This window comes from Lynx rufus, unplaced genomic scaffold, assembly GCF_022079265.1.
Source record: "Lynx rufus isolate CCGP_SWC_20201006 ecotype Redwood Valley unplaced genomic scaffold, mLynRuf1.p SCAF_7, whole genome shotgun sequence".
NCBI lineage: Eukaryota > Metazoa > Chordata > Mammalia > Carnivora > Felidae > Lynx > Lynx rufus.
Window position 1 is genome coordinate 136506916 of NW_025814889.1, and position 23413 is coordinate 136530328.

Here is a 23413-nt window from a genome sequence, read left to right on the forward strand (position 1 = left end):
TCACAGTCTGTGAGTTCGAGCCCTGCGTCGGGCTCTGTGCTGACGGCTCGGAGCCTGGAGCCTGCTTCGGATTCTGTGTCTCCCTCTCTCTCTGCCCCTCCCCTGCTCATGCGCTCTGTCTCAAAAATAAATTAAAAAAAAAAAAAAAAAAAAAAAGACAGAGTATGTTACTTGGCTCCAAAGCCAATGAAGGGCCCAGTGCTGTGCACATGAACTAACAAAACATAAGGGATGAACAGGTTCTTGGAAGAGCATCTGGTTTAGTTATTCCTAAAACTCGAGAGGTGTTAACAAGGAGACCCCCTAAGGAGTCTGCTATCAGTGATCTTAGAGGAACCGAGCTAAAATCTGAGAATTTGTCATTGTTAAGCTTGCCAGTGTGGCAACTCTGAGAATCACAGAAGGTGCTCGATGAGTATTTGTTGTACTGAATTAAATTGAAACCAGACAGTGACACCACGTCTCGAGGCAAGAAACCACTTGCCTTCAAATGACCAAAGGCTCCCAAGGGAGAATCTCCAGTTGCATTCTTCATAAATTCATCCCCGGGAGACTGGACTCTGCTCTCTCCAGAACTATCCAGCAGGTCAACAACTCTGGGCACTTTGTTGATGAGGCTGGGATAAACGCCATCGGCGCAAGGAGAAAACGTTCCGTCTCAAGGCTACATGCCTGTGTGAGCTTGGCTTTACGTGTCTAAGAGAATGCATAAACTACTCAGCTATTTGCCCTTTTATATTAAGATTTTTTCCCATCACTAAAGGGATAATGTGTTCATTACAAATTTTTGAATATGGGGCACCTGGGTGGCTCAGTCGGTTGAGCGTCCGACTTCAGCTCAGGTCATGATCTCACGGTCTGTGAGTTCGAGCCCCACATCGGGCTCTGTGCTGACAGCTCAGAGCCTGGAGCCTGCTTCCGATTCTGTGTCTCCCTCTCTCTCTGCCCCTCCCCTGCTCATGCTCTGTCTCTCGCTGTCTCATTAAATAAATAAATAAATAAATAAATAAATAAATAAATAACATTAAAAAAATTTTTTTTGAATATACAGAAGCAGCAGAAAGAAGAATGAAACAACACCCAGGCACATATTACTTAAAGACGATCTGTGCCTTAGAATTTTCTTTCTAATCATCTACGGATAACACCCCATCCACTTTCCGCGTTTACCATTAACTTCATGGAAATCGCTGCTCGTGGCTGTGCATGGATACTCTGTGACTCACTTAACCCTTTTTCTGCTGTTAGACATTTATGTTATTCTTCTAAACAATGAGGCCATGGCTATCTCTGCACCTAATGCATTTTCCATATTTGTAAGTATTCCTTAGAATAGGTCCTAGAAGAGGAATCATTGTGCCAAAGGATATTGAAATCTTTAGCTATGTACTTTCAAAACACTCACCTGGATTTCCCGTTTTATATCTAAGATTCAAGTCATTATTTACACTGAGGTTCTTCGAGAAAACATGATAGTCCACTGTGGTGTCTTTATCAATGTTGTAGTGTTTTGCAAACCTGAAATAGAAATGTTCTTTGGTAATCGGAAATTACGATACAGAGAATCTAAAACGAGGCAAGGTATCCTTCAGCACTGGGGTTGGCCTTCATTTTAATGCATTTCTAGCTAGAGCTGGAATTAAAAAGTCAATGCTAAGAATGGTTAGCATAAGACTCAAACACACAGATACTTCGAAGGAGATCATTCTCCTTGGCCTACCGACGCGTGCGTGAGGATTCGAACAGTACAGGTGCATCTCAGGACCCGTCTTCTCCCTTCTCTGGAAGGAGGAGGGAGCAGCCAGGACTCAGGCTGCACTCAGACAGCAAAAGCAGGTCCCACTTTCCTTTAATAAATAGGGGGCAATGGATCTGGGCCGTGAGTCAATTAGCAGAAAGCCACTGTCACCACAGAAATCCAGAGCGGGGTGCAGGGGAGAACCCAGCCCATCCTCTTGACCCAGCACAGCATTTCACAGAGACAAACAGAGGCCCAGTTCACTGGGGTGAGGGGCAAAACCAATGATCTCTCCCTGAAATATACTGAGACACTCTTTCTTTCTAAGTTCAGATAAATAGGATGTTTGAATATTTTTTTCTTTTCAAAATGAATCTTCTATTATTCAAATCTGCCACTTGATAAATGGCTTCCTAGATGATTTCTGCATTATTACATTGAGAAAAAATTGACAGTTTTTAAATGTTTGGTTATATTATCTCCATATGTGTTGGTTTCTATAATTATCTAATTTCATGCTGCTTTCTAAAAATTTAGCAATTATCACTTAAAGTATTTGTTATTTTTCTGTTTTCCAAATTTAACAAAGAGTAACGTCATGTGTTCATTTCAATGCATACCTTTTTCTCACCCACTTTGACGAATCTTGCCCATTGTTCTAATAAGAAAAAATATCTGGAGATAGGATAGCTGCCTGATGTTAACACTGAAACTCCCAGAGTAGCTGCATCTTTCATCCACAGTCTCTGTCTTGTGAAAATACGGCTGTGGGCTCGGGGACCCGGAAGGCTGACCTACTGTGCTCCTATTTGAGTTACTGTCCTATAGAAAGCGTTGGCTACTCTGATGCTCCAGGAAAATGTCCGGATATTGATAAATATCTCATCACCAACTTCCCTGTTTTCCGTAAAACTCCAGCATTCCTTCAGACTGGCATTTCCTCCTAAGAGAATCCTGACCTTTCCTAATACCCAGCCCATCCGCATTCATAATCCCTGCTGCAGATTCATCGAGGACAGACAGACAGAATCCCATGATAATATTTCCTACAGATAAAAATCTCAAAAACCAAGTCTCAGTAGTGCCCAGGCATACAGCTTCTCCAAGGGCTTTTTTTTTTTTTAATGTTTATTTATTTTTGACAGAGAGAGAGAGAGAGAGAGAGAGAGAGAGAGAGAAGAGAGAGAGAGAAGAGAGAGAGCATGAGCGGGGTAGGGGCAGAGAGAGAGGGAGACACAGAATCGGAAGCAGGCCCCAGGCTCCGAGCTGTCAGCACAGAGCCCGACACGGGGCTCAAACTCACAGACTGGGAGATCATGACCTGAGCCGAAGTCGGACACTCAACCAACTGAGCCACCCAGGCGCCCCTCCAAGGGTTTTTTTTTTTAACAAGAATGCAGGCAGGGGAGACAGGATCATTCCTGAGATAAAACAGCCGGGGCCGTTTTCCCAGGGAGCCGCACTCAGGGCAGGAGAGCTCACGTGTCTGCACAGACCTGCAGGCGAGTGGGTCACACAGGAAGGCCAACTGCAGGGTCAAGGGAACGACACCTTCGACCCATGAACCTCTCCGGCATCACCGCCTACAACCAGCCTTGGGCTTCACTCCTCTGCACAGGCAGTGGGCTGATCTCGAGTGAGTTTGTTTGCTTTTTAGGCTGGCCATTCATTGTTTTACTGGGATCCAAATGCTTGGGCCTGTGGGGCTACGGACGGTAGGGTGTGTGAGATGGGAAAGGAAAAGCATAACCCAATGGGTCTCAGGGTGGTCTGATCAAGTGTAAGATTGGCGAGGATATTCTCTCTTGCCTCTTCTGCACACACACTGGACGTTATTTTGCAGCCTAAAGAGACCTGTCGTCTAGGGAACGGAGTGTGTTCCTGGAATCTTTATGACCGTGACAGAGTCGCCGGGGAAGTGGCACCTCCTATGCGCCAGGAGCATCCCAGACCCGCTTTATACACTATGGAGCATCTTGACGTCAGTCTGCAAGGGGTTTCTAGCTAGAAACTTCTTTAAGCGGAAGCTGGGTCTCGGAGGGGCCCAGGAGCTTCCCAAAGCCCTAGAACAGGGGAGGGTGCAGCACAGACCTGACCCCAAGCGGAGCCTGACTTCAAAGCCCAGGTTGTTACCGCCTGGTAAACCTAAAATGGCCAAGTTAATACTGAAGCAGCTTCTCAGGGAAAGAGTATATTCTTGAGCTTCTATAAGAAAAGCATTAAAGCCATTGAAGAAATGGTCTGCTTTTGATCCTTTGCGTTTCTGTTCTAAAGAAAAGCAATTCTATTATGTTAAGTTTCCCGAGCCTTATCACGAAAACAGTATTGTTCTCGAGGCTTAGGGAAAAAACTCAAATAAAAATTTGTGGAGTTCTTTATTATTCAATACTTACGAGATGGGGAAACAGGCAGTAACATTTTTTATAGATTTACTAGGTTGGAGACCGCAGTGCCAAACACAAGGTTTATTGTCAAATAAAACACTGTTTTGTTTTTTGATTGCCTGTTTTAGAAGGGTGTTGCTTCTGTTCTATAATTGCGTGCACAAAATTATTTAATTTGTTTTGTTTGGATCTTACTCTGGACACTTTCCCAGTCGGAAAGATGTAAAAATTAAAACATCTATTATGTCCTTTTATATTCTGAGGTGGGTTAGGAAGAGGAAAACAGGAAGAACATATTCAAAAGACCAGGCAATACCCATTTCTATAAAGTCTCCCTGAGTTTCAGACCCCGCAGCGCCCCTGCCACGCTCACAGGCCCCCTACACTTCTTGCTACAATAGCAGGTTCCTCTTCTCCGGACAGAAGCAACATCGTCTTTATGACACTACGCAAGCAGGCACAGCCGCCATTGTCAGAGCGATTTATAACTGCAGTGTGATGTGAGGCTCTTCAGCGCGGAGGGAAATAATAAGGCTTGGTACTTCTGTTAACAGCCTGGGGGATGCCGAGTAGAGTGGGTAAAGGCAGGAAGAGGAAGAGAGCTTCCTGGCGGAGTCCCACAGAAATGAAGTTCAACGTGGGCCCCCTTCTAGTGGCTTCCATTCAAAACTCAGGTAGCCACGGAAGCCAAGCGTTTGGCTTCTTCTAAATGATCTGGAGTTTATTGGAGGCTCAAAAAAAAAAAAAAAAAAGATGCCCGTGCAGGCTTCCACACATTGCCCTCGAGTCAGGAGCAGGTGGCGGCGGCTTTGGAGAGCCGTGAGGCGGCTAAACGTTCGGTTATTCGCGGTCCCCCTGCCGCGGTGCCCTCCCCCAACCCCAGCAACAACAGTCCTCGGAGGAAAATTAAGTTTCTGTTATGATATCACGATGGAGAGCCAACAGGGAGCACACCAGCTAATGAATAAATCCTGGAATTGGTTCTTCTCTAACCCCGGGCCTTGAGTAAAAGTCAACTGTGAACGGGAAACACGGGGGATGGCGGGCGCGGTGCCAACCAGAAAGGCGAGACAACTGGGTGATGGATCGCTTAAATAATCGAGATGTGTTCAGGCCTGCAGGCCAGATGACTGTCACCCTGGGGACTCTCGGAATTAGAACCATTAGCTCTCGAGCATGAGCATTTGCAGGGAGCATCACGGGCCCAGGAGAAATGCCACGAGAGCCTCTTTTAGAAAACCAAGATGGAGACGGCAGGAGGGGATGATGTCAGACCCCAGGGCACCTGCCAGGTCCCACTTTGAAACTGGGTTAAGTTCTACCGCACAATCTCCCCACACCTTCGTTTACTCACTTTTTGTATTCATCGTCTTTCATCTTCAAACAGAAGGTCTCCAGAACTTTCCTCAGCTCGTGGGGCTGGACCAGACCAGTCTTGTTAACATCAATGAGCTTGAAGGCTTTGATAACAGTTTTCATGTTTTTGAAAATCTGTGTAGAGAAAGTGATTTAGGAGAAGTCAAAAGACCCAGTGTTAAAAACCAAAATGGTCATAAAAAATGTGAACGGTTTAAAATACTTCTTGTAAAATACAATGTTTTCAAAGACTCACAGTTGTAGGTATTGCGAAATGACAGGTCTATGGGAAAAAAGAACACTTTGCATTTATTGAATGTTTGCAAAGCAATTTTCTCTGTAAATGGTCTTAGTAAGTTTTTAAAAAGTCTTTCTGATGTAAAGCAGTAAGTCTCATACACAATTCATTCCCTTTTAGAGCCATACGAAAAATCTTTTTTTTGTTGTTAATTGATACTTAAAAACTACAGTTCAGGTAAGGCTGGACTTGTACAATCTTTTTCATAGCCATTTGCAAACTCTCTTTACTAGCAGCTGCAAAGCATAACTGTAGATCTCAACCCCTTTGAATTTTTAAATTTTTTTTAATGTTTATTACTTTTGAGAGAGAGAGAGAGCGCATGAGCAGGGGAGGGGCAGAGAGAGACGGAGACACAGAATCCGAAGCGGGCTCCAGGCTCCGAGCTGTCAGCACAGAGCCCAATGAGGGGCTCGAACTCACGAACCTCAAGATCATGACTTGAGCCGAAGTCGGACGCTTAACCGACTGAGCCACCTAGGTGCCCCAACCCCTCTGAATTTTTAAAAACTATTCTCAAAAATCTGTATAGAGATCTTTCCCAAATTCAGCAAATGCATATTTATTGGGCACACAGACGTGAAAGGCATTTGGATAAGCCCTACGGAGACGCAGAATACTAAGCTGTGTGCTTATCCCAAGGCTACTTGTACTTAGAGGACGACATCTGCTGGGGCTCACGTGTGGAGCTGTGTGATTGAACCCCCCCAGCCCACGGGGAGGAAGCACCATTCTCCATTTTGCTGGGATTCTAATGTAAGCCAACCCATTAGCCACACTACCCAAAGAGAAGACAAGACATAAGATGAGTATTCGCTGAAGCTGGGCTGTGGGAACAAGAGCCAGATAGCGGAGACAGTGTGGAGCCGTTGGCCTTCACAGAGAGTTCCTGAGTCGTCCAGGATGCTTCCTGCAGGAGGAGGCATCTGAGCTGAGGGGTGACTAGGGCAGGGCGGGAAGGCATTCTGCACGGTGGAGCGTGAAGGCTGGAGTTCGGACTGTGGATGAAAAGTGATGAATGTCTGTCTGGTACAGCCTTAGAGGGTCTGATTCTACCGTCCTGCACTGGGTCAAGTCTATGGCCAGCCCAGAGTCAGGTGATCGGTGCCCCTCAAGGAAGGGGTTTGGGAAAAACTCTAAGACGAGCAGGCCTTTTCTCTCATTAACATCTCCTAGTTCCTCAACACTTCCTCCAATGGGTCCCTTCCAGGGATGGGAATGGGTCCCTTCCTGGTGACCCTCTTCTGCGGTGGCCGCGCTCGTGCTCACACCCGAGGAACCACTGAGCTGAGGAACCCGCTCCCTCTCCTCCCTGGCTGCTTGGATCTACACATGCCAGGCCCTCCTAGCTGGGCTGTTAGCCCCGGCCAGGCCTGCCCTGCCTCAAGGACCACTCGTGGCTTCCCAAAGGCTACCTCTGACCCCAGATCTCTCAACTCCTGGCCCTCCCCCCGGCCTGAGGTCACCGCTGCCTGCTGAGACTCCAGCCTTGTCATCCCCAGTGACGGCCACTCTCCAGAATCAGGCCCCCTGCTCCCGCCACCCCCCGCCCTGCTCCAGCTCCCTCCCTCGAGTGCAGGACCCCACAGCCTTCTCCCCACGAGGGCCCCCGTCTGCCACTCCAATTCCTGTGCACGGTCCTCGCTCCCTCCCAGCCAGTCTCTGTAATCACCACTGCATACGTGCTCCCCACTCCCGCCTCAGCCTTGGCAAGCCCCCATCCCTGATTAAATCCAACTCCCCGCCTATTCCAGGCACCTGATGTGGCTGCAGAGGGCGGCCCATCCACCACTCAGCTGGGTCCCCTCACTCGAGGGCGCTGTGGGATCCTGCTCTGCTGCGTTAGTCACTCACCACCCCCACCAGACTCTGTCCACCTTCTCCATCCTCGCACCTCCCTTCCCATCCCTGGCCTTCCTTCCCGCTGAGAGCCTCGCTCCTTATTTATGCAGGAAAACAGAAGTGGCTCTAAGACAACGGCCCCGTGCCCCGAGTCCGTCTGACTCCAAACCCACGTGAGAGGCCTCCCCCACCCCCCGTTTCGCGACGCCACCCACTGGACACTCGCGACCCCGTCCCCCACACCACATCGCCCCGCTCACGTCTCCCCACAAACCCTGACCCGCCAGGCCCCACAGACCGGCCCCAGGCGGCTCTGTCACCTCAGCCGCCCCCCTCCCCGTCCCCCGCCACCTGTCCCCTGGCTGGCTGCTTTCCGGCCCCGGACTCTATGCTGCTTCTCCCGAGTTCCAGGCTCCTCCCGCCTCAAGGCGTTTGCATTTGCTGTTCTTTCTGCCTGGAACATTCTTCCCCAGACACCCACTGTCTCACTCCCTCACTCCATCCGGATCTCGGCCCACATGTCGTCTCGTCAGAAAGGCCTTCCTGACCGCGAGCATTAAGTCAGGACCCCATCCCCGATACGCAGATTCTCGTCTCCAGAGCACTTCTCACCAGCTGATTTTTTTTTTTGAACGTTTTACTTTTGAGAGAGAGAGACCGTTAGCAGGGGAGGGGCAGAGAGGGGCGGGGGGACAGAGGATCCAAAGCGGGCTCTGCGCTGACAGCAGAGAGCTGGAACTCACGAACCGTGAGATCACGACCCGAGCTGGAGTCGGACGCTTAACCCACTGGGCCAGCCAGGTGCCCCCTCACCAGCTGATTTAATGCTCATCTTTACTGTCTGCTTCTCCTTCTGGAGCGTCAGCTCCCCAGACAGGGCTCAGGGCTTCGGCTCTGGGGTCCGGCTCAGTAGGTGTCTGAGCGAATGAATGAAGGAACGACCTGCCTTCTCTTTCTCCTGCTTGGGAAAAAGCCACCCTCTGAGGAAGCTTTGTTATGCGTCTGCAAATACCTCCTCGGGCCGATCCTGAATGTCAGAATGATTCCATCTACTATGTAATAATGGTTACGATCATATGATAACTGAACAAATATTAATTGAATGTCTGTTCTGTGCCAAGCCCCACGCTAAGTTCCGTACACATGTCCCACTTCTAACACCGGCTAAGACCATCTTAATATCCCGAACGGGGAATGCCCAGGGAGGAAGAGCGGGAACCGCATCCGCTAAGGTGAGGCCGCGGCTCGCAGGCGTCCGCCCTCAGCCCAACCGCTTTGTCTAAAAGAACGGAGCCCCGGCCACGGACCGCACTTGCTCTGTGGTCAGACAGAAACCTCGGCTCCTTGTCTGCCGCCAAATTCTCGCTCCACCTCTTCGGGTAAAACGGAGGACATGAGGCGATGCGCTTTTTTAAAACCCCGAAGCGGCCCATATGGGTCTCCGGCGTGGAAAGCCAGGAAGCAGCCAGTCTGGCACAGAACTCACACCCACCAGAGGTATGTCTCCAAGTTTCTTATCATTTGTCAGACTGAAGTTTGGCAGGATCTGAACTGAGCTGCAGATGGCGAGGCTTATCAAAGCCGCGGAGTTAGGGCCACCGTGTAGAAGACTCGTCCCATACGCGACACGAAGGAAGAAAAGAGTATCAAGGGACAAAATGGCTGGGGGCACGGCAGTGGCCGTGGCCGTGCCCCGTCCCGTGTCCCGGCTCCCTTGAGAAGAGAGGGCGGGGGAGGCAGGGGAGGAGAAGGTGGAGACAGAAAAATAGGATGGCGTGGGCAGCATCGAGCTCCTTTCTAGGCCAGCTAGACGTGGGCCATTTTGGTATAAGTGGGACATGTCTGTATTAAGAGCCACTGTCTCTGCGCCTCCTGCTTACCCCCCACGCCGGCTCCAAATCCCACGATCTCGCCCCCTCCCACAGTCCCTGGGCTCCGGCCACAGCGAACTGCTCAAATTCCCAAGCCCGGCAGGCTCTCTGGCACAGGCTGGAAAGCCCCCACCAGGCCTGCGAAGCCCTAGTGCTCCGGCCCCCACTCCCTCTCCACCCCGCCCCTCCTGCCCTCCCCGGCTCTCTCTGCTCCAGCTGCCCGGCCGCCTTGCTTCCTCCGGCCCGTACCAAGCACGCTCATCCTTCAAGACTTTTGCACGTTCAGTCTCCTCCTCCTGAAGCTCCCTCCTGGCCTTCATTCAGGTCTGTCACCCGCCGCCTGCTCCTGGGAGGCCCTCCTCGATGGCCCGCACAGAAGCCTGCGCTCGCATCCTTTTCCGACCTCTCGCTTTCTTTTTCTCTTGGCGTTCATCTACACCCGGGCCCCTTCGATATTTCCTTTCTGTATCTGTTTATCGTTTCCCTTCCTCCACTGAAGCGTAAACTCCGAGGAGAAGGACGTGGTTTTATTTGCCGCTATACCCGCCGGGCTTAGAACGGCACCTGGACCGCGTGGATGTTCATAAATATTTGCAGAGCGAGTTAGCAAGCTGGGTCTGCTGCCCTGAGCCCTTCCCCCGGCCCCGCCACAGTTCCTCGGGGGGCAGGATCCCGTGCCCTCCCACTGGCTTTCCTAATTACACTTCCACCCGGCCGCTGGCTCCCTAGCTTCGATCTTGTCATCGGGGGGTATGACAAGATCAAGCCTGAAACGGGCACCCAGCTCCCTGTCTGGCCTCTGCTCCCCAGGGCTCCGTCCCTCCATTCCCACCGCTCTGAGGGAGGGGTGATCCAGAGGGCCAAACCCACGGAGAGAGGCAAACACTGGTCCACTGTCAGCAAAAGGAGAAGAGCCCCCTACTTCCTCCCTCCACACCCGGCAAGTTTCCCAGAAAAGAACCCGTGGCCTTGCCCTCCTTACTGCCCAGAGATGGGCCTGGAAAGGGGTGCTCTCCTAGCCTGGCGTCCCCGACTACAGAGGCCCGACTCCCTCTCCTGTATTCCGGGCGCGGCAAAGTCTTGCCTACCACCTATTTGTGTCGCTTACAAGCTAGGAATGATTTTTACATTTGTTAATGGCCGACTTAAAACAAATTCAAAAGAAGGCTATTTGGTGACATGTGAAAGATGAATTTCACATTTCAGAGTCCACAGGCACATTTTACACTGCCCGGCCATGCCCGCTCATTTGCACGTTGCCCCTTGGCTGCCTCCCCCTACAAACAGGGGCAGAGATGAGTACTTGGGTAGAACACCTGGCCCACAAAGACAGCATTACTTACTGTCTTTACAGAACAAGTTCACGACCCCTGTCCCACTCCCACCCATGGACTCCCACCTACATCTTTGCGAAGTCGAGGAGCTTTATGTGCACAAACACAGGAGAAGCCCTGAGGATTTAAAAGAAAACCAGAACAGTAGCTACTTATGGCTTTAAAGACTTGGAGCCATGGGGCGCCTGGGTGGCTCAGTCAATTAAGTGTCCGACCCTTGATTTCGGCCCAGGTCATGATCTCACGGTTGTGAGATCGAGCCGCTCGTCAGGCTTTATGCTGAGCATGGACCCTACTTGGGATTCTCTCTCTCCCTCTCTCTCTCTCTCTGCACCTTCCCTGCTTGCTCTCTCTCCCTCTCTCTCTTTCTCTCTCAAAAACCTTTAAAATAATAATAAAGACTTGGAGCCAGGAAATGGGTCTGAGGCTATGGGGAAGGTGCTTCAAGTCTTCTCTTCCCAGCCATCTTCCCCATGCCCCGCACCAGACTAGTCCTGGCCCACCCTGGGCAGCCTGGGCCCAGACAGGAGCTGCTTCCCATGGCTCTCTGAGCGAGCCCCGCACCAGGCTGTGTGCTGGCCACCACAGACACAGACCCTCTACCCTCTCCCGCTAATGCTAGCTGGCATTAGCTCCCCCAGTACCCTGGACCCCACCCCTGCTTTCCCCCTTGCTGGTCCCCAGTGCACCCAGCACCCCGGGCAGTACCATATGCCTGCAGAGCAGGGCAGTATGTGGCCCTCTCCACGTCCTTGGAGCCCCAGGCTGGGGAGACAGCCAAGAACAAGGGGGATGATGGGTGGTGAACCACAGCGAGGACAGACTAAAAAGCCCAGATTCTTCCACCTGGACGGCAGGACTGGAGAAAAGCAGATAGAAAGCTTTAAGTTCTGCAGTGTGGCCACACAAACCGGGACTCGTTCACCTAACATTTCCAGGAAAGAAATGAAGCCCTATTTCACATAGGAATGAAGTGAAAAGAGAAAGTGATTACTGAAGGGGGAGACGGGTGGGTATGGGGGCAACGACAGGAGCAAAATTAAAATATTCAAAATAAGATTTAGATGAATTTATGGAGGGCAGACTCATAAGTGTTATTACAAGAAGCAGAGAACATCTGACCTTTAAGAAAAAAGCAGGGAGGGGCGCCCGGGTGGCTCAGTCGATCGAGTGTCCGACTTCAGCTCAGGTCATGATCTCGCGGTCCGTGAGTTGGGGCCCTGCGTCGGGCTCTGTGCTGATGGCTGGGAGCCTGGAGCCTGCTTCGGATCCTGTGTCTCCCTCTCTCTCTGCCCCTCCCCCATTTGCACCCTGTCTCTCTCTGCCTTTCAAAAATGAATAAATACTAAAAAAAAAAAAAAAAAAAAAAAGAGTAAAGCAGGGAGATGGGAGGAGAGAAAACTCCCCCAGGCATGGTGGCGAACCGCACTGAAAACCGCATCAACAACTCTGGGCTGCAGCAGTGGGGGCCCCACCCCGACCACAAAGCCAGTGCTCCAGCGCTTCCTTCCCTCCCTCTCCGCAAGGGACCTCCGGGCAACGTAGGGCACCAGAGGCAGGCTCCGAGGCAGGACTCCGAGTCCCAGCTCTGCACTAGTTTTCAAGTAACCTTGAAACAGCAACCTGACCACTGAACTTCAGTTTCCTCATCTGTGAAATGGGAATGAATAAAGACATTCCATCAGTGTGCGGTTGAGATGAAATGAGCTCATGTGTGCAGGTACCTCATGTGGAACATATTCAGTAAATGGTGGTGGGATGGGAATTATGGATTGGGGCCAAAGGCTGAGGACAGAGTTCCAAACAACCAAATAACCACATACCCACGTTGAAGAATACTGAGCAGCTGAAGTATTACTACTCCCTCACACCCCAGCCAACTCCTCTAACCCTTTCACTGCCCCCACTTCCCAGGCCAAGTTAACAGCAGCTTGAGAAAGTGTAAGGTCTTCTTCAGTAGGCAAGGGTCCAGGACCAAGAAGAGGGCCTGGATCAATGAATATTTGTTGAATGGGTGAATGTGTATACATATAATGGATGGACAGATGGATAAATGAATGGGTGATGGATGGAAGGATGGATGGATGATGGATGGATGGATAAAGGAATGGATGAATGGATTATAGATGGATGATGGATGGATGGATGGATGGATGGAAGAATAGATGGATAGATGGATGGATAAATAGATAAAAGAATGGATGATAGATGATTATGGATGGATGGATGATGGATGGATGGATGGATAAAAGGATGATGGATAGATTATGGATGGACAGATAGATGGATGGATGCGGTGACTACAGCATTTATGGGGGGAAAGAGACATTAGCAGGCCAAGTAAATCCTTGTACAGATAGGACAGGTAACCACAAGAAGGATGTGTAGGGATCTCATTTCCCAGTGGACTCAGTGATCTGCTGTATATCATCCTGGGGTAAGTTGAACCGGACAGAGACAGCAGAGTGGGAGGGGCAGGTCAGAGCAGCCTGCAAGCCTACTCTTGGTACGGATGGAACGTGTAAGTTTTCCACGGGTTAAGTGGAGACCAAGAAAGGCACGGCTTGAGTTGTCCCGCTCCCAGGGGCTGCTCCTCAGGTAAGGGACCCATGCACCTGAGGATGTGCACCTGAGGATGTGCACCAGGAGTAGAGCTGAGGAGGTCCAGAGGGCGTTAAGCCAGGACTGAACCTCTGCATCAGGGAACCACATAGTTTGAAGGCCCACACAGCACAGTCCTCATAACTGCCCCTGTGCCCTATAAGGGAGGAGCCTTTATATGCTGCCCACAGAGGACACCAGGACACCAGTGCAGAGAGAGAAAGACATGTTCCCTTTCCTCGGCCCTCATCACAGACCCCAACGGTCACGGGGGGAGAGGGAGAGAAGGACCAGAGAGTAAGCAGGTCGTGCGCCGCTCGCGCAGCGGGAAGGGGAGGAGGTGGCCAGCTGAGCTGGGCCTGAGCTCAAGGTTGAAACCGGACTGGGCCATGCGAGACGTGTGCGTAAGTAAATGTGGCCAGAGAGCCAGGAGACCTGCCTGAGATTCGCTTAAGGGACGAAAAGGCAAATTTGCTAGCGGCTGCTTAAGAACAGTGAGAAGAAGCAATCAAGCTGCTTCACATTTGTACCCCACCGAGTTCAGATGGTTCAATAAACTGCTAACAGTGGCTGTTATTTGTACTCTACGGTTCTTTGTTGAAAATTCTTTTTATGGCACTTCGGGCTCCAGGAAGGAAAGCCGTGAACCCAAATAAATATGACCACCCAGACGTTAAAGGAGGTGAGAAAAGGCCTAATGTTCCCGCCCAGAAGCCCAGAAGCCCCAGCTAGGCTGCAAAATAATCCTTCTCTAGACCCGGCTCCGATGTGGCCCTTCCCGGAGGAAGGCCAAGCTTCTTCACGCCGGAGCACGACCCGAACAGTAAATTGACTTCAAGTGTCCACACTGGTATCTTACTGGCTCCCGTTTAACTATTTTCTGTGCGGTTCCTCCCCCGGAGTCACCCTTCCTTGCCCGGTTTCTAGCGCAAGGGGGTCAGCGCGGCATTCTCCCCGCCTGCCTGGGGACAGAGCCCCAAGGGGAGGGGGCTTCTAGCAGCTTCTAAGTCTTGGCTCTGCAGCCAAAATGGAAGGGTTCAGCATCCACGGCTGTCAGTCTGGCACCTTCCTGTCACCACGACTACATTCATTTTAAATTTAAGGAGTAAATTTTTTAAATGAAACCGTGCAAGAGGATTTTTTCTTACAATACACACATCAGTGCTCATTTTCCTTATTATTCTACTTTTGGCTATTTCGTATAAAATCTTTAATTAAAGTTTTTCTTTGAAATTGTCATTATCAACCCAGAAGAAAGAAAGAGGGGGAAAAAAAGAACAACACAGCTGTGCAGATATGAGGCGCTATTCAGGACTAAATGAACTGGAACGAAATAAGTAGCTTGACTGTTATGTTCTTACTTTTGGCTCTGTATTCTCAATAGCACAGTCTAGCTTGTCACTTTATATCGATTCCATCTGTTTACACTCTGCAGAGTATTGGCTTCCTACCGTGAACATTTCCTATTTACCAGCTGGTAGAGATGAGCCAAACCAGATAGGAAAAAATTAGACTACATTCAGAACCCCATAAACGCAAACTTTCAATTTGGGGACATGTGGGAGGGGCAGTGGCCGGGCGTTGTTCACCTTTAACAAAGGCTTCGCCTCGGTGCCCAGGGCTGACGCTTCCCCTCGCCGCTCTGACGCTCGCCCCCACGGGCCCAGAACGATGCATTTACTTACTGAACGCAGACAAATCTTGCCTTTACCGAAAACTGAACGAGCTTCCGCAAAAAGACAGTTAAATGAGATCCACGGGAACAGAGAAGAGGGTGCTGAAAAAAGAGCTAGAGCAACCAAAGAGTCAGAGTTGCTACAATGGAGCAAAACTCCAAAAACCTGGCTTCGGGTTTCCTTGCGGCCAGAATGAAGAGGGAAACTCGTCGCTACATACACCATAGGCCAGGTAAACCTTCTCCCACCTTTGATTTTTATTTGCAGAAGGTTTACCTGCAACACATAAAGACTTCCAATAAGAGGTTTTAGCTACCACGGAACTTCTGACACAGCCACGAAAATAAGCCCTACGTCTAAACAACAAGGGGTTTTAAAAGTCCCAAATCTAGGGGTTCCCCAGGTGGGGCAGTCAGTTAAGCGACTGACTCTTGATCTCGACTCAGGTTGTTATCTCGAAGTTTGTGAGTTCAAGCCCCTCATCGGGCTCTGTGCTGATAGTGTGGAGCCTGCTTGGGATTCTCTCTCTCTCTCTCTCTCTCTCTCTCTCTCTCTCTCCTTCTCTCTGCCCCTCCCCCGCCTGAACACACCCTCTTCCCCCCCCCCACCAAAATAAACTTAAAAAACTTTCTTTTAATCTGTATATATATTTTTTAAAAGGTGCCAAATCTATAAAGCTACCCCACATCCCATTTCTTGCTCTGTCCTCAGCACATTGAAACCCCATCAAAGGCCCACCTTGACCACCAGTCTCACCTGTCCCATGCAGTGTTTCCCGGCTACTCTAATTACTGGGAACCTTTCCTACAGAGCTATTTATCCATTTAGTAAATGTTTCCTGAGGTCACCCTAAGTGCCAGGATCAGCTCAAGGCACTAAAGTTACAACAGTGAGCAAGACAGAGAAGGCACCCGCTCCCCGGGGAACATCTATCTTAGTGATAAACACATAAACACACCAAAACCTCAGAATGTTCTAAGTGTTGGGGGAGATATGAAATTTTAGATAGGCTGGTCAAAAAAAATCTCCCTGGGGGCACCTGGGTGGCTCAATCAGTTAAGCGTCTGACTTCGGCTCAGGTCATGATCTCACGGTCTGTGAGTTTGAGCCCCGTGTCGGGCTCTGTACTGACAGCTCAGGGCCTGGAGCCTGCTTTGGAGTCTGTGTCTCCCTCTCTGTCTCTGTCTCTCCCCTGCTCACGCTTTGTCTCTCTGTCTCTCTCAAAAATGAACATTAAAAAAAAAAATCTCCCTGGAGAGAGCTCCCATGCTGAGCACTATAAGCCGGGATGCTTGGGGGATGTTTCCTCGATGGGCAACCAAAAGCCACAGGACATCTTAACCAGAGGGGTCTGGTGAGATCTGACATCTGTTTTCAACAGATAACTCTGGGTGTCCTGCAGAATAGTGTAAGGGGCCCGGGCAGGAACAGGAAAAGCAGTCCGGGGGTTCCTGACAAAGCACAGGGTGGGGACACCGGTGGCAGCGGGGACGGAAGAGGTGGACGGGTTCCAGATACAGCACAAGGACACAGCAGACAGACTTGCTGATGGACTGGACGTGGACGAAGGGCCAGTAAAGAAAAACTGCAAATAAGATATAAGGAAAAGTTGCCATTTGCTCTGCAGACAGTGGTGAGTCCGGAGCCCAGACGTGCCTGGGGCACAGAGCTCTCTTTGTGGCCTAAAACCACAAGTGACCACATGCCATCATTTCACTTTCCTTGTGACAACTCATGTCTTCTCTCCTCCAAATGCAGACTCCCGATTTTTTGAGTAACTTCTACGGCCCCAGCACTATAGCAAGTTCATTTTATGTTTATTGCCACCAAGAATCTAGACAATATTGGAAAAACTTCGCAATATTTTCTCCATTTCACAGCCGAGGAAACAGCCTCCAGAGACACTGGCTTGCACAGGGCATTGGGACAGTGAGTGGTGGCCCGAGTGCCCCAGCCCATCTCCCCTACGATCTTGACTAAACTACTGATTTTGCCACATGCAAGAAGATTAAAAAAACAAAAACAAAAACAAAAACGGGGCGCCTGGGTGGCTCAGTCGGTTGAGCTTCCGAAATCAGCTCAGGTCACGATCTGGCGGTTCGTGGGTTCAAGCCCCGCGTCGGGCTCTGCGCCGACAGCTCGGAGCCTGGAGCCCGCCTCGGATTCTGTGTCTCCCTCTCTCTCTGCCCCTCCCCCTGCTCACCCTCTGCCTCTCTCTCTCTCAAAAATAAATAACCTAATGAGAAAAAACAAAAAACCGTAAACTTAGTCTGAAATGATACAAATTCTGATGTCACAGAATCTTTGTGTTAGCTTCCTGACAGAGCCTTTAGTAAATTAATAATAGAGCAACCAAAAATAGGTCCTGGGAGAGAAGCATCTTCAATCCAATTTTTTTTGAAAATGGCAACTGATGATTTTGTTATGTGAGATTCTCCAGATCAGAATGTAAGCATTCTACTTCATTTAGTTGTGCACAGACACACGAATAAGAGATGTGACATTATTAATCACTATATTCAGTTATGATTGATAGGCTTTTCTGCGGGGAGGAAAAAGTGGCTCAGATACAATCTGTCCCAACAGCTCTACGATATGCTAATATTTTCTTCAGACGAAAGAGGAGATGTGTTCAAATACCTGCTATAATAGGCAATTAATACCAAGTGCACCAAAGGAGAGGTGATAAAAGTGGGATTAGGAGAATATTATAAATTAACCAAGAGCTTGTATGTTTTAGTAAATGGCCTCATTTTGAGTTTGACTCAGTCTTTTTATTAGGCAAACAGACTGCATTCTGGTACATTCGTTCATGCTAATGTGGTGTTATAATGTGAAGGTACGTTTATGAAATGGTTGTGATTCTAATGACTGCTGCTTTATTTCTCAAGCAATAATTTTTTTAATTTCTTTTCTTTTCTTTTTTTTTTTAGGAAAACTCACCTATTTAAGAAAATGAATCGACCCATTACTTTTGTCTCTTCCACACGAGGATATAACAAACCAAGCAGGCAGCTCAGGACCCCTCATTATTTACTAATTGCTTCGGAAATGACTCAGGCTGCATCCATCCAAGTCCAAGGCACCAGGGTAATCCCATAAAAACTTGTGTCAGATCACTTGGTGTCCAACAGACACACTAGTCACGGCTGACTGGGTGGACCAGATGTTCTGACATCATGGCGCCCAGGCTTAAAAACAGCGTCCCTGATTTGGGTGGTGACGTGGTAGAGAGCAAACAGCCTGGGGCGCTGGATGTGTCTGGGTTTTGTTTTTTTGTTTTCTTTTTTTGTGTCTTTAACTGAATTATACAGGTTTTGTTTTGTTTTGTTTTGTTTTGTTTCGCTTTTGTAGATGGGGCCATGGGGAAGGGTCACGACGTCTCCAAACATACCCTGTGTTCTTATATGGGTCAGAACAGCTTCCTGTCTCTCAGGAACTCCCTGGTCCCGGCCCATAATGAGCATCCGCCCCACCTCAAGTAGCAGGATGAGATTTTCTGGCATTTCTACCTCACCCTTGGTGGGGGGAGTTGGTAAGAGATAAGACAGAGTACAAAGACCAAAACTTGGTTGGTCCGGCTGAAGCGCTGAAGCTTTGCCTTGGTCCTTCCTTTCCTGGGAGATTCTTCCCCTGAAGAATGTCCTAGGCCTTGACCCCTGCCACTGGTGCAGGATGAAGCTGGAGACGTGCAGCATAAAAGCCTGAGGAGGTGGGAAGAACGGCGATGAAGGCAGGACGTCAGAGTGAGGAAAGGAAGAAAACTCCCAAATGCCCCCTTGAAGTAGACGTCACTTGTACAAAAAGATGGCTCACGGCGAAGGTGAGCGAGAGACTTCTCTGTGCTGGCCTCGTCTACTCTCGGGCATAACAAAGAGTCACGTCTGCCGAATGCAAAGGAAGCATCAATACCTTTTCTAACCGGGCCTCCAAGAGGCCGGGGGGCCTACTGGTTAAGGGCAAGGACTCTGCAGCCAAGCGGCCACGGCGGGAACTGCAGCTTCTCCTCCCACCAGCCCCGCAGCCTTGGTCACAATGCTCACCCTCTGTCGTTTCCCTCCATATCAGTGTGGGGTAAGGACGGCACCTGCCTTGTGGGGCTCCCCTCGAATGAAATAATTTTAAAAATATTTTTCATGTTTATTTATTTTTGAGAGACACAGAGAGAGAGAGAGAGAGAGAGAGAGAGAGAGAGAGCGCATGCGCACAAGCAGGGGAGGGGCAGAGAGCCAAGGAGACACAGAATCCGAAGCGGGCCCCAGGCTCTGAGCTGTCAGCACACAGCCCGACGCGGGGCTGGAACTCACGAACCGCGAGATCACGACCTGAGCTGAAGTCAGACACTTCACTGACTGAGCCACCCAGGCGCCCCTTGAACGAAATAATTTAACACCATATGATATTTAGAGCAGCTCCTAGTAAGTGCTCAATCAGTGCTATTATTCATAGAGCTGGTAAAATTCAAAAAATTACATAGCGTCCAAAGGATTAAGGCCCGGGGGCGGCGGGATCCTTTCGGCAGGAGGCTGAAGCGGGTGCTGTTGGTCCCCTTCTGCAAATCCCCTTGCCCCTATTCCCTTCTCCTTCTTTTTTTCTTCAACGTTTTTTTTTTTTTTTTAATTTATTTTTGGGACAGAGAGAGACAGAGCATGAACGGGGTGAGGGGCAGAGAGAGAGGGAGACACAGAATCGGAAACAGGCTCCAGGCTTCGAGCCATCAGCCCAGAGCCTGACGCGGGGCTCGAACTCACGGACCGCGAGATCGTGACCTGGCTGAAGTCGGACGCTTAACCGACTGCGCCACCCAGGCGCCCCAATTCCCTTCTCCTTCTAACAAAACACTCCATTTCCCATTTTTGTTCCGAGAGCTACCCTCTGGTGGCCCCCGGGCTTCAGGGGAGGGAGTCAGGCCACACCCCCAGGAAGTAATCAGGGTTGGTTCAGGCCAGGTGTGCCTGATTCCCGCTAAATGCCTCTGCTTCCCTAGGAGACTATGAGAGCAGGGAATTGAATAGACCAGAGACCTCAAGGACCCGTCAAGCAGATGCCAAGTCATGGCACAGAAGAGGCGCAAAGGAAAGAACGTATCTGCGACCAAATGAAAAGCAAGGATCGAGGGAGTGAGAGCAAGGAAGGAAAGCACAGGACTCAGAGCCCCTACCGAGTAGGACCCAGTGCAGCGCCATCAGGGGACCAGGACCAGCCGGAGCCAGAATGTGACGCCCTGAGGACCACCTGGGCTAACACAGCTTCTCTTCTCCCACACACAGGGCCCGCCGGGGTCAGACGGCAACCTCTTCCCGTGAAGCCATGGATCACACTCACCAGAAGACGGAGACACGGGACCTGGGGATCATCCAGTCTGGCCCGCCCTATCCCGCCCCGTGACTGATGGAGAAAACAGGGCTCAGAGAGCCCAAGGGTTCAACTCGACAACGAGCAGGAATGTAAACACCTGTTGGAGGGTCAAAGTGCCCATGAAGAAGGGAAAGGCCGAGGAACCAGCCATCAGACCAAGCTCACTGCAGGGGAAACGATGAGGAAACACAAGCACTGGGGTTCAGTCAGTTTGGGGCCCTGACTGCTAACTATCTGTCGGCTTAGGAAGGCTAGACCACACACACAGTTAGCAAAATTCTGGCTCCCAAAATTCAGAGACACTTACTTGCACACATTCTCGGCTCTGGCAAGCCACGTGGACTTATATTTAAAACAAAATAATGAGCTCTCCCAAACCATATAGATCACCCGGCAGTGACAACACATGTCTAAAGAGACCCTGTTTTTCATAACTCCCAGGTAGTTGGGATGAGCACTGGGTGTTGCATGGAAACCAATTTGACAATAAGTTACATATAAAAATAAAAATAAAAAAACCTCCCAGGCATTCATCGCAGCCACCAGCGCTCCTGTGGGGGCCATTCGCAGGACAATAGTCTTAACTGGAAATACGCTACTGCACATGGCTAACAGGTGAGGATATTTGGTTCTGTTTATTTTGGGAGTGGGTGGGAAGGGATGAGGTCCGCTGGTGTTCCTGTCTATCCTTCAACGGCAGCTGCCGTAATAATGAGACAGTGATAGCTGGCCTCGTCCAACTGTTCCAGGTGCTTTACACACCGGGTATTTGTAAGGCACACAACAGCACTTCTGGGAACCAGGATGCCACGGGAAGTTACTCAAATAGGAGGGAGAAAAGCTCCCAGCAGAAGGGAAGAAGGGAAGGATGAGTTTTGTTCTGCGGAGCCAACGGGTCCGGCCAAGAAGACATCCAGCTAGACGCCTCACCAGGGAGCCCCCTGCTAGAGCCAGTATGAGCTGGATGGAGCCGAGGACCGGTGCAGAAGCCCCCCCCCAAGTTGCCCTGAAGTTACCTTCCGCTCCTTAGAATACTAAGATCCCCTCCCACAGGCAGAGCTTTCCGCCATTTTTTTTTTTCAACATTTATTTATTTTTGGGACAGAGAGAGACAGAGCATGAACGGGGGAGGGGCAGAGAGAGAGGGAGACACAGAATGGGAAACAGGCTCCAGGCTCTGAGCCATCAGCCCAGAGCCCGACGCGGGGCTCGAACTCACGGACCGCGAGATCGTGACCTGGCTGAAGTCGGACGCTTAACCGACTGCGCCACCCAGGCGCCCCCGCCATTTTTTAAACATACGATGTACACACCCTAGCATGCTGACACGCTGGCGTGTCCCACTGAACCAAAAGTGCCTCCGTCAGCTCCCGCCCCTGTCCTCGACACACGGAATGAAAGCTTCCTGTACTAACCCCACAGGGAGACGGCGCTTTGAGAACTATCTCCCTGTCTCCTTACTTGTAACAGGTAACGCAAAGCTCTTTGCTTTCAACATTTCCTTGGGCTGTGTTCAGTTTGACGCACCCTAAGCGGCGAACCCCTTGAGCTCAGTTATACTTCAAGGTGGTGCTGTTATCCCCGCTAAGGGAAAGCCAGTGATAAAGACTTGTCAAGGCCGCTGGTGAGTGGCAAAGCTCCAAGATGGAAACCCAGAGCCGACCGGTCCTGTTAAAAAGAAAGCCACAGGCACTCGATGGAGTCCCTTGTCCTCAGCAGAGCAAACCAAGACTTATTTGAAGTTTCAGCTTCTCCAGGACTGGAATTTGAAGCCAATCAATCTGGAATTTACCGGCCAGCACGGTTGAGGTCATCTGTCTCGTGGACCCTCCCTATTCCTCCCTCTCCCAAAGACAGGTGAGGTGATCCACCTAATAAGACCCTTGTCCTTCGCCCCAGGGAAGGTGACCTGGCCTGAAACAATCCTCTCTTTCCCTTCGTTAACAGCTTCTTGCCCCGCCCCGCTCCCAATAAAATCCACCTCCTTGCAGCTCCCCTCTCCTTCGCTTCCTGGGGATGCTGTTCAATTCACGAATGGCTTAATAAAGCCAATTAGATCTTCACATTTACTCGGTTGAGTTTTTTTTTGTTTTTTGTTTTTTAACAGTCCCCAGATCAGTCTTGTCCTACTCCACCTGCCTGCCCAGAGTCGGGGCCCCAGGTAGAACTGGGGTGCGGTGGACGCTGGCCAGCATGCATGGCAGAGAACTCCCCGAGCCACCCAGGGATTTAGTGCTTCTGCAATCACCCCTCCTCGGCCTTTTCCCCAGAAGTTGCTTGAAAGCTGTACTGTGCAAGCCCACTGATTAACTCGCTCCTAACCAGTGGGAGGGCTCCCCCCACTGTTAGGATAAGAGGGAGGGGGCTGAGATAACAGAGGAATTAGATCAAGGGTTCCCTTGTGGCTTTCCTCGGCGAGGCCTTATTGTTGGTAATTTCCAATCCCGGCCTAGGTCCATACGCGCTGCGCTCGCTGAAATGCTGTATTTTTTTTTAAATGTTTATTTATTTATTTTCTCACCAACAGTGAGATCATGACCTGAGCTGAAATCAACAGTCAGATGCTCAACCAACTGAGCCACCCAGGCGCCCCTGGAATGCTGTATTTTTGATCCACGATGGTGTTTATGTTGATATGATGATTCTGACAAACGGTTGACTTTCCCAGGAGTATTTCATGATTAACACAGCTTATGAAGAGACAAATTAAAGGCGTGCCATAAATGATACCAATCATATTATGTATCTCTTACAGAATAACAAATGAACCACAATAGCAGAAGCAGATAATTACGCCAGGGTTCTTACTAATATAGACTATAGTGAAACCAGATTTTTAGGAGTATGTAATGCTAAAAAATGTCACATTAAGATGAATTTTCTGGCGTCGGTGGCTTCAGCCAGGGAAATTCAGACAAACATTTTGTGGATTTCTGGCGATTTTTTAATTTTGAA

At 50.0% G+C, this 23413-nt stretch overlaps 1 protein-coding gene across 1 annotated transcript in view; it reads right to left on the reverse strand.

Moving 5' to 3' along the window:
* EFCAB6 (EF-hand calcium binding domain 6) overlaps positions 1–23413 on the reverse strand; it is a 221574-nt gene that overhangs the window by 172257 nt on the left and 25904 nt on the right. Inside the window, exons 5-6 of the mRNA XM_047067112.1 lie at positions 5477–5613; positions 1406–1518 (exon numbers count right to left, since the gene is read on the reverse strand). Coding sequence (XP_046923068.1) covers positions 1406–1518; positions 5477–5613 — 250 coding nt within the window. The remainder of the gene's footprint in view (positions 1–1405; positions 1519–5476; positions 5614–23413) is intronic.